Source organism: Sphaeramia orbicularis, chromosome 24 (assembly GCF_902148855.1).
Source record: "Sphaeramia orbicularis chromosome 24, fSphaOr1.1, whole genome shotgun sequence".
Lineage (NCBI taxonomy): Eukaryota > Metazoa > Chordata > Actinopteri > Kurtiformes > Apogonidae > Sphaeramia > Sphaeramia orbicularis.
This window is the reverse complement of record NC_043979.1, coordinates 28,156,384-28,167,086: the sequence shown is the minus strand read 5'-3', so window position 1 is coordinate 28,167,086 and position 10,703 is coordinate 28,156,384. Positions and strand designations below refer to the sequence as shown.

The 10,703-nt window shown below is 38.2% G+C and overlaps 1 protein-coding gene across 2 annotated transcripts; it reads right to left on the bottom strand.

Annotated features, from left to right (window-relative positions):
• Positions 1-27: 27 nt before the first annotated feature.
• On the bottom strand, positions 28-10,516 carry hadhaa (hydroxyacyl-CoA dehydrogenase trifunctional multienzyme complex subunit alpha a). 2 transcript variants are annotated; one of them, XM_030128510.1, is made up of 21 exons: positions 10,390-10,516; positions 9,296-9,337; positions 8,675-8,745; positions 8,376-8,509; positions 8,071-8,209; positions 7,831-7,950; positions 7,577-7,679; positions 6,629-6,751; positions 6,405-6,523; positions 6,257-6,313; positions 6,056-6,165; positions 5,810-5,944; positions 5,277-5,452; positions 4,827-4,909; positions 4,450-4,590; positions 4,248-4,316; positions 3,981-4,094; positions 3,731-3,812; positions 2,187-2,301; positions 1,961-2,106; positions 28-1,556 (listed from the first exon to the last, which is right to left on the bottom strand). In XM_030128510.1, exons 1-21 carry the CDS (start codon positions 10,454-10,456, stop codon positions 1,411-1,413), a joined length of 2,292 nt encoding a protein of 763 aa, XP_029984370.1. In that variant the 5' UTR covers positions 10,457-10,516; the 3' UTR covers positions 28-1,410. The 2 variants fall into 2 exon arrangements, with proteins under 2 accessions (XP_029984370.1, XP_029984369.1); XM_030128509.1 differs by having other exon boundaries at positions 4,827-4,913; positions 5,281-5,452.
• Between the last annotated feature and the right edge of the window lie 187 nt (positions 10,517-10,703).

The following is a 10,703-nucleotide window of genomic DNA, read 5'->3' as shown; positions in this document are numbered from 1 at the left end:
GTGCTTGTGTGGAGCTGAGATTGAGACGTGTAGACAAGTGGTTGTTTATTGCAGATAAGGCTGGATACAGTACAGCAAAGTTATGGCGTTTATATGAAGGCAATTCATTCAGTTATTAAAGATGTGAACAGACCAACGGGTCATTTAGGCACAAGTAGTACTATCACTGCAATAAATTAAAAGTACTTTACATTTCTTCCACGTACAGTAATCTTCAAGTACAGCTCAGACTTTTCTACTGCAAAAGTGTTCCTCATCCCTAATGTATAAACAAAATAAAAAATATACATTGTGCAGAGTTTTAAACTAACAAACTGAATGAATTAACAAGTTATGAAACAAATGACAACAGTATTACATCAGATTAACATAGGAACACAGAGGCAAGCGTATTGTGTTTTTTAAAGATGGAATATGAATATTGTCAAGGATTATTCTTTCCACTTTTCCAGTAATTCTTTTTGTATCATTTGGTGATACAATACAAATATTATTCTGTAAGAAGGTACCGAAAGTGGTGATTAGTGGAAGGGTTTGGAATATTATGTTGTATTCATGAAAATAAATACACTCACTGACAACCATCCGACTGAGGTACGAACAATTAAATAGGAAAAAAAAACCAGAGTGCATTCCTTCAGTAAGTCCTTTCACTTCCCTGAAAAATCCGTTTAGAGACATTACTATTAAGCCAAGTTCAGATCAAAGATTCGCAATAAGACGAGCTGAAAACTTGCAACTACTTCCAAAGTGCTGGTCTGCAACATTCTGAAAACCCACAAGTTTACACCAATGCAAGTTTTTACAGCTGGATATAATTTGTAGTGTCATAAAATATGAATGAGGACAGTTACAGCTGGATTTCTGAAATATATGAAATGGTGAAAAACTTAAAGCAGGAGTGTTTTGTCAGACTAGTTCCATGTTTAGAGGACATAGCGTAACCTTATTATCAGAGAAAATATGATCTATTGAGAGAACATTTCACCAGGGGAGTGGCTGATAATTCTGCACTTTGTGGTAAGAGGCAAGCTGTTGTCCATAAATACTGACAAAACACACATTGTACCATACACACTATGTTCTGAATCCAGCCACTGGTGATTTGACAAGCTGAGTCGCAGGCAACGCCGTCAGCCAGTTCGAGGCGAACTGAAACAGGTCAGTCAACACCATGGCAACATCTCCCTGCAATGCCTTAGAACAGTTTTGTCTTATTGCAAGTGTTTGGTCTGAACTGGGTTTTACATTACGTAGTCCTTAACCTTGCGGCCACTAAATTACATTTTTCTGTAGCAAAATGCTTTATAATAATTTCTGGTACAACTTACTGCATCTCCACAGCTTTGCCCAGCAGTAGGCGCTGTTTCTCTGCCAGGTTAAGAGTTAGAATGTGAATGGCATGTTGGGTTACTTGTGGAACTTTTTGCTGGGGTCTTTGGCATGGTCCAGTAGCAGCTGGCAGGGTGTGAACTGGTTTCCGTAAACATCCTCGAAGCGCCTCATCATGCTCACGAGTTTTTCTGCACCAAATGAGTCGACGAACCTGAAGGGACCTGATGAAATGAAATCCACATGCATGATCAGCACTAATAAAACAGAGTCAACTGTGCAGAGTTTCTACAGCTTCAGAAAACGTATTTCAAGGGATTAAACACATGTTTAGTGTTTAAAATTCCATGACTAACTTTTGAATAATCAAAACTGGGTGGTAAATGTACATATGTCACCAGTTATTTTGCTTTTCTGAGATATCTCAATGTCCGAAAAATCAATGCATAAAATCCACAAAAATCAAGACATTTTAAGACTTGACATTTATTTTTAACATTTTCATATAAATTCTGGTCTTATTTTTAGGTTTTTGTGGAACCACAGGAATCCTGTAGTTTCCTAAATCAGCTGCTTGTGTATGATAACTTGGACTTTTAATATGATGTGGAGTCTTGATATGACCTACCGCCCAAGCAGGGAGGAAAACCGAGTCCGAACACTGCTCCAATGTCTCCCTCTACTGGGTTTGTCAATATTCCCTCCTGGAGACACAAAACTGCCTCATTGACGAAGCGAGACACCAGCCTGTGCTGGATGTCAGAGTCTGAGGAGCTGCAACACACACAGGACCGTTTTTAAAGAGTGAATAAAGAAAAGAACAGAGGGGATCAGACTGGAGGTTTTTGTCTTACACTGAAGGTGGAGCAGATAGTTTATACTTCTGGAGGATTTCTTCAGCATCAGAATTCACACTCTTCTCTTTTTTGCCCTTTCCATAGATGAAACAGCCTTTTCCAGATTTACGACCTATAGGTGACAGTTAAAACACATCAGCCTGAATGAGCATTTAATAGTGTAGGGAGATATTTGTTTATATTTGTATGATCATAATACAAGTGGTGGAACACTTGTTGAATTTAACTATAATCTTTAAAATAAATAAATAAATAAAAAATAAAAAAATCAATTAAAAAAAAAATCAGTGACTATACTCTGATGGCATTTGCTTTTCAGCTTCTAATTAAATAAATGACTGACATAACAAAATGCATATACTGTTACCAAAAATGCATTACAATAAACTGTATAAGACTTGGCTGAAACATTTATAGGTTGAATGTGATGTTCTCTAGTTATCCAAGTCTATATAAGGCTTTTTTTTTTTACCCAACATAGTCCCCAGTTTCACACACTTCTTACTGTGTTATTGTGCTTAAATCCTTTTATAAAAGCTTTTGTCTTGAAGGGTAAAAAAAATACAGCAGTAAAAGTCTTGTAATTCAGAGCTTTTTCCAATAAACACTAGCTACCACCAGTGTACCAAATATATTTTCAATGGGGACCATATTCAAATGGTTGAATTCATTCATAGTTAAATTCTTCTTATATTTGTACACCACCAGTTTGTCATGAAAGACTATATAACTTTACTGAGACAAGTTTTTTTTACTGAAATCCTATGGTTTAACCAGTAAGTTAGATTCACCATCTATCTTTGAACAGTTTTTATTATGTACATTAGATGGTTTGTACTTGTTATGAGTTCTAATTTCAATGCTAATTGTTGAAAGATCCCTTTTTAATTATCAGTTTAGTGTACATACAGTATGTTACTCTTCACACTGTACTGAGAAAAAAATAAGCTAGTACTGCCTAGTCCAAATCCTAATTTTCATCATAGCAGGAGTAACATTTACAACTAGAAGCACTCGGGGAGCGCAGACCTCCGCCAAGGCAGATCAGAGCCCCGGATTTGGATGAAAATTTCAGGAAATGTTGATACTGGCACAAGGAACAAATGATTAAATTTTGGTGGTGTTCAGGTGAGGGGGGCACTGATCTGCCTTGGCGGAGGTCTGCGCTCTACGAGTGCTTTTCTAGAAAAGACAGCGCAGACCTCTACCAAGGCCCCCCCACCCCCCACCCCCAATCACCACCAAAATTTAATCATTTGTTCCTTGTGCCAGTATCAACATTTCCTGAAATTTTCATCCAAATCCATCCATAACTTTTTGAGTTATCTTGCACACAGACAGACAAACAGACAGACAGACAAACCAATGCCGACAAAAACATAACCTCCTTGGCGGAGGTAATAACAGAATGGTGGTGCTCTATGGTTGGTTTCTTGCTTGTGGAAAAATAAACTGGAAAAAGTTCCCAAGTTAAACCAATTTCAGAATGGCACTAAATCCCTAACACTAGGTTCCTGCAGGTGGAAGGGGTCTTAACTCACCTTTGAAACCATTCTCCACCATGGTCTTAAGAACCTCCACATTTCCTCCTCCAAAACGTGAACCAAATGCTTTGCCTAGATCCTACATGCAAAGATGTACACACATACATGCACCAGCATTAGCCTCATGTATAAATACTTCAAAAAAATAACATGCACTTGGTGTTGCTCCCTTTATGAATTAACTTAATTTAAAGGCTGACTGTGCAAATTCAGAACAGGACTGACTCATGCAGTACTACAGTGTTACCTCTGCTACATGTGCTGCTACATCAATTCCAACTTCATCTGCAAGTGTTGCAGCACCAACAGGAAAACCAAAGCTGGTTGTCAAGGTGTCCAGCTTCTTTGGTCCTGTACCTTCCTGTGGAGGAAATACAGAAAGTACTCAGTGTCAAAAAAGGAAGATAATTTTAATGTTATGAAGAAAGTTTATTCTAATTAAAAAGAGAATGAAATCTCCAGAAGGTTTTATATTAAATATGAATTCTACAGCTTTTTCCTGAGGGAATCTTACCTGGAGCACTCTTACAGCCTCGGCCAGCATGGGAGCCAGGCAGCGAGTGGTGTAAAACCCTGGACCATCCTGTGGTTGAAGAGAGTTGGCAGGTAGCAAAGAGGAGAAAAAAAAAAACATTCACATGAAGATACAGAAAGCTTTATGAAAGAGAAAATTATGCTTAAATTGAGTAAAAATTTAACAAAGTACAACAACTCACTCCAACAACAATGATTATCTTTCCCTGTTTGAGGCCCACACTGACAGCAGAGGCTAAGGTGTCTTTAGACGTCTTATCTGTGGTGATGATCTCTAGCAGCTGCATCTTGTCCACCGGAGAGAAGTAGTGCATGCCGATCACCTGAAAAAAAAAAAAAAAAAGTAGTTGACATTCACATTTTGTACTTAATGAGTGCTGATATTAATGACAGTTAAAGATAAAACAAGATGAATCTATATAGAATGAAACACTTGCTTAACAAATATTCAATACACAGAATTATGACATCATTATTTTAACCACGATAAAAAAATTACAAAACACTGCACAAGAGCATCAACACACTGATGGTGAGTGTAAATGTGAAAATGTCAGACCTTTTCAGGGCGTTTACTGGCAGCAGCAATGTCTTTAATTGGCAGCGCAGAGGTGTTGGAGGCAAAAATGCAGTGAGGAGGGATTATCTGTGGAAACATGAAACAATAAGATGCCATGGATTTAATCACCATGTGTGCATATCCAGAGCACACAGTGCAAATAATATTCAAAAGGTATGAACTGTGATTAGAATTATGATACAATTTGTTTCTATATGTCATCATATTTATGGAGTCATATTACTTTCTAAAGCTTAAAGTAAGTTCTTTGTGTGTTCTGGCTCTCCATGCATTGTTAATTATTTGTCATCTTTGTCATTCCGTGTGCATTATCAAATTGCACAAAATAAAAACAAATCTAAGCTCTGTGAAATGTGTCTTTTAAAGTCGCTGTGCTTTGACAGGATCACATCTCCAAACAAAGGTGTAATTGCAGAACCTGAGATCCACTCACCGCTTCAATCTCCTTCAGGACTTTGTGTTTAATGTTGATGTCTTCAAAAACAGCCTCGATCACCATGTCAGCAGAATCAAAACCAGTGTAGTCAATCTGGGCAGAGAGGTTCGACAGAATGGCGTCGCGTTCAAATGACGTCAAGGCCTTCTTCTTCACCTTAGTGTTGAGACTAAAGAAAAATACAGGATTGTCTTTTTTAAAGAAATATCTGGAACCTTTACAACTAAAATGACTCACAAACGCCGTTGCCTGTTCCGTTTCATATTTCTTTTTCTCTTCGATAGCATGTGCCATTTTTAGTTATTCATTTTTCTTCAAATGGGTACGCATTTTGAAGAAGTTATTGCTAGAACATGAAGGACTATGGAGGTTGGTCGATCTGGGATTTCTTAGTATAATTTTGTACATTATTGCATTATTCAATGTCTGTAATGTAATAAAAAAAAAAAATGTAGAGATGGTTGAAAAGAAAACTGCCGAAAGGAATTTCCCAAACTTTCCATTCCGTTCTGAGTTTCTGTCTCACCCTTTGTAGACTTGATCTTCTCCCCTGCTGATGCCTTCTACGGCGGTGTCCTTCAGGATGGTGTTCAGGCCTTTATCTATGGATACTTGTGCGATACCAGCACCCATTAGCCCTGCACCCAGGATTGCCAGCTTCCTGAAACAAGAAGATTCACTGCGTACAGGTTTCTTATTGCTGATATTAAAACAATACAATAGATATTCTGAGTAGATTTGAGCAGCATAAAACATTGTCACCAGTTCTTACTTTACTTCCTTCTCTGGGGTCCCAAAACGATTCTTCTTACAAATCACCTGACCCTGGTAAAGGCCAATCAGCGCCTTGGACTCAGGGGTCACTGCCAGCTTCCCGAAGTTCTGTGTATAAGATAACACAATTACAATTACTTTATGATCTTGAAAACTTTCACCAGTAAGTAAAATGCAGAGAATTTGGAGTGTAACATACCTCAGCCTCGGCCAGATAACCTGCCTCTCTGCCCTGCTCCACTCCAGTCTTGATACACTACACAGAACAGACAAACCAGACGGTGACATACATACACATGAGGAAATATGTTTAAAATTTTACAGTCATTTTTTCATGATGTTCTTACTTCAATGATTTTGACAGGAGCAGGATAGAGTCCTTTAGTCTGTTTCTGGACCTTCTCACTGACAGTTTTGTAGATCTTCTGCTTCACTGGACCAAGGCCCATCACGGTGTCCTGCAGCTCTGCAGAGCCAGACACGCACAGAAAACTTACAGATGTAGACCATTATGCTATTGAATATTATGAATCTCTAAATCACATTTTGCCCTGTTAAAAGTACTACTCACTCTGCATGAGGCCCTTCTCCTTTGTAAGGGCAACCTTCTTGTTAGCAATCCCTTTGGCCAATCCTACAGCCACTTCCTCCAGATATTCAATGGTCCGCTCTTCTGCAGGTTTTAAACCAGGACCTGGAAAACACAAAGAGGACAGAGCAATTACCACGGAAGTTTTACACAGCCTGTTCTAAGTGAGAATGTAACTGTTTTAATCCGTCATGGCTTTCTTAATAAAAAGGTGGATCAAACAGGAGAGCTGAGATGTGATGACATATAATGTGTAAGACTGATGGGATTAGAAGTGAAAAATAATAGAATAGTAATGTGTGTCTAAATAGACTATTATCAGAGCACATATTATCATCTTACAACTCCACTCCAAGACACTATTGATGACCACTTGAAAAATCCCTGGAAACAACTTGAATCACCTCAGGGAGTACTTGTTAATGCTTAGAAATTGTGCAAAATACTTTAGAAATGCAAGAAAAACTGACCAAGTTTACCACTGAGGCAATTCTAAGACCATATCCTGCAAGCTGCCACTGAAAGCCTTAGAAACAAACTAAAACATCTCAAGGAGAACGACAGTGCAATTGGAACCACCTAAAACATTTCAGAAACATACAAAAACTTGTCCAAAACAACCACTAACATATTGTAGTCTTACTACTCTGCTACCAGTGGCCAAAAGCAAATAGCTTTAAAAGCCTTAAAATCTAATTGAAATACTTCAGGAAGCAGTTGTTACCACTAGACATGATCTAGAAACAACATACTGAGGTTGCACCGTTTGTTTCAGAGTCAATGTGGAAAGCTGGTGTAATGAAGGCTCTTCTTAATGGCAACTTGAAAGGATCTGTTTGAAAAGGGCTTTAGGGTTATTATTATTATTATTACTATTATTATTATTAAGTCCAGATGTAGACTAGCAATGAATCAACACAAAAAACATACCCAGAGGATCCACAAGCTGGTGCACAAGACCCATCTTCTTGGCTTTGTCAGCCCTGATGTTCCTGCCTGTCAACATCATGTCAAACGCTCCAGGGAGACCCACCTAGACATACACCGAGGACAAGGGAGTTACAGCTTCATAGCTAAAGTCTCCTTAGTGAGACTCTTGACCTTAAAACACTCTAGTGTAACTAACACAAGACTGTGAAGCCGTTAGATTAATAACTGATTAATATGGGTGTGTGTATGTGTACCATTTTGGGAAGTCTCTGTGTGCCCCCTGCTCCAGGCAGCAGCCCCAACATGACCTCTGGCGTACCCAGTATCGTTTTTTTGCTTTTTGTAGCAACTCGATATTGGCAAGCTATTGCAAACTAGAAAGATACAGAGAAGTCAGAACATCAGGATGTATTTGCCAGAATTCAGTTCACCTAAACTGCATTTTTCAAGTCAAACCTCTTCTCATCCTGTCACACACACACACACTCCTGTACCTCAAGGCCTCCACCCAGACAAGAACCATTGATAGCTGCGACAACAGGGATGGGAGATTTCTCAATCTTCTCAAACATCTTCTGGCCTTCCTGAGAGAGATGGGTGACCTCCTCACTGGTCTTACAGGCTTGGATCATACTGTTGTCAAAGAATGATAAACATTAACATCTATTGAGATTGGCAAGTTTCTTCTGTGGTAGAACTGTAAAAATATTTGGAGAACAATGAGTTACATATGTATCAGGACGTGGTGTGGTGGCCAAAGTGATCACACATGCTAACATGGGAAAGACATTAAACCTACTTGATATCTGCTCCTGCAATAAAGCAGCCAGGTTTGCTGGAGATCAGGACGGCACTTTTCACAGCTCCGTTGGACCAGATCTCCCCCATCACCTCTGACAGCTCAGACTGCATCTGCACTGACAGTGTGTTCACCTGCATGAACAAAAACATTGATTAATCATGTCAAATCTCAACTGAGACAGTGACAGGTAGTTGGCACTGTGACAAACATAATTCTCTTTGACACATATAGTACGTACGTATGAGTTGTCTCATACTCTCTTCCTTAAACACGTACACACAGATATACACACACACCTTGGATGTTGGATCATTGAGTCGTATAACTGCCACATCATCCTTGAGCTCGTAGCTGACGTGTGTTCGAGCTTGATGGGAAGAACAGTAAAAAAAAAAAAAAAAAAAGTCAGACATAGGGCTACCAGAATTGTATTATTTTCATTTCTGCTATTACTATCTCTGGAGAAATTTTGCACAAATAGCTCAAGCAAACTTTAAAGCTATCCTTGCTCAAGGACACTTGGGTGTATTTGGTACAGCTGCAAAAGGAAAACAGTTGTCAAAGTATTTATCTATTTATTTATTTTTCAAATGTAACTTCTACTTTACCAGGCAAGACGCTATGAACATTTCCATATTTTCAGGAACAGCCTGGCTAATGGAATTGTGAAAGTAAGAAGTAATAAATTAAATATGAATTAAACTCCAACCTCAATTGATATTCAATGGTAAAATTCTTAAATGAACTAAATACTACATCATTATTCGTTATGCCACAGACAAAGGCTGTAATTAGTGGTTTCATATATGAAAGAAGATGCATAATTTAAAATATATCTGTTATAGTGTGAGAAGCGGAATTCATCATCATATGCTGCACAACAACATACAATCAAATTCTCTTTTTGAGAGAATTACCTGCCAATGATGAAGACACAGAGAGGCTGCGGCTGGCATGACCTACAGAAACACAGAGACAGAACGGTGAACCATGACCCAGACTGTCCTCAGACAAAGGAGACAAGCTGGTGTGACCTTTGGTCTACTTTTGGACTAACCCATCTCATATCACATTCACATTGTTGACAGTGGATGCTAGTCACTTAACAGGTTGACTTTTTCCACTCCAAAACTGTCCTCCTTTGTTTTTTTTAAATGAATCTTTCCATTGTCTTGGAATTAGTAAAGTCAACCATCAGCAATCTCACATTAGAGGTAGAAATTATTAGATTACAAATTATACTACATTAATGTAGACATCTTTTTTTTTTTTTTTTTTTAAACATATGGCTTGTTTAAAACTCCATATGGAACAGCAAAGCATGCCAAAGCATTATCAAGACTTAGACTGAGTGTGTATACCATGTACATAAAAAGATATTTATAGCCTATAATATGTACACCTTTATATTTACGTCTGTAGCGAAGAGAAACTTCGACATCAGAAAGATAATGTGGACTTTGTCACATGTGTTGCCATGCATATTGTACCTGAATAAATTAAGCCTTGTAACGTCTAGCATTTTAGGTAAGATAAGTTTTATTTGCCATTAGTTATTTGTTAAAAGCAGCTGTCATTAAAATAAACTCTTCAAATACTCAAATCTTTACTAGGCTTTAATGTAAAACTCCTAAAGGCTTAAAAGTTGCAAAGACGACACTATATGAATATTTAACAGGGTGAGATAAGTTTACATTGCATTCACAGCTGGATGCCCATTTGTGACACCAATGCAGCCAACTTTGCGTGTATTAGAACTGGGGCTATGAGCAAATTTATCAATATGGAGGCACATTTTGACTGGTAGCATAATAATCTCAAAAACACACATAATTAATTCCTTTCAGCACAAATAATACCACCACTAAGCGCCTTCAATCAGTACGGAAGCCTCGATCTGGGTGAAAGTTCACACCGACTTTTATCAATGGAACCGACACAAAGCTTTAACAGAAGGCGGAGTTGTCATTCACTAAAAGAGACCGTAAAACGTTAACTATGTTCCACGTACCTGACAGTAAAGGGTATTTGCTAACTGCAAATTTAGACAAAACGCCGGCTGCACGAGCAAATGCCATATCCTCATGAAACTCAAAACCCTCAACCAAAAATTTCTGGCCGTAAGGGGCGCAAAAGTGTCAAATGTCGAACGACATAGGACCCCGGGAACATCCTCCAATATTGCCGTTAGCATGGAAATTAATAAATGTGCATAGTCATATATTTACTTGCCATCATTTATGTTTTTACAACAACGGATTTAAAGTTCATCATTAAAAGGTACTTTAACTTTCATATATATGCAACCATATATCGTTGTATTTA

Coding starts and splice junctions, on each gene's coding strand:
- hadhaa (XM_030128510.1), bottom strand. CDS start 10,456: ATGGCATTTGCTCGTGCAGCCGGCGTTTTGTCTAAATTTGCAGTTAGC. Junction 8,510..8,674: donor TCAATGATCCAACATCCAAG/GTGTGTGTGTAT, acceptor TTGTTCATGCAG/GTGAACACACTGTCAGTGCA. Junction 6,166..6,256: donor GTTATCTGGCCGAGGCTGAG/GTATGTTACACT, acceptor TCTTATACACAG/AACTTCGGGAAGCTGGCAGT.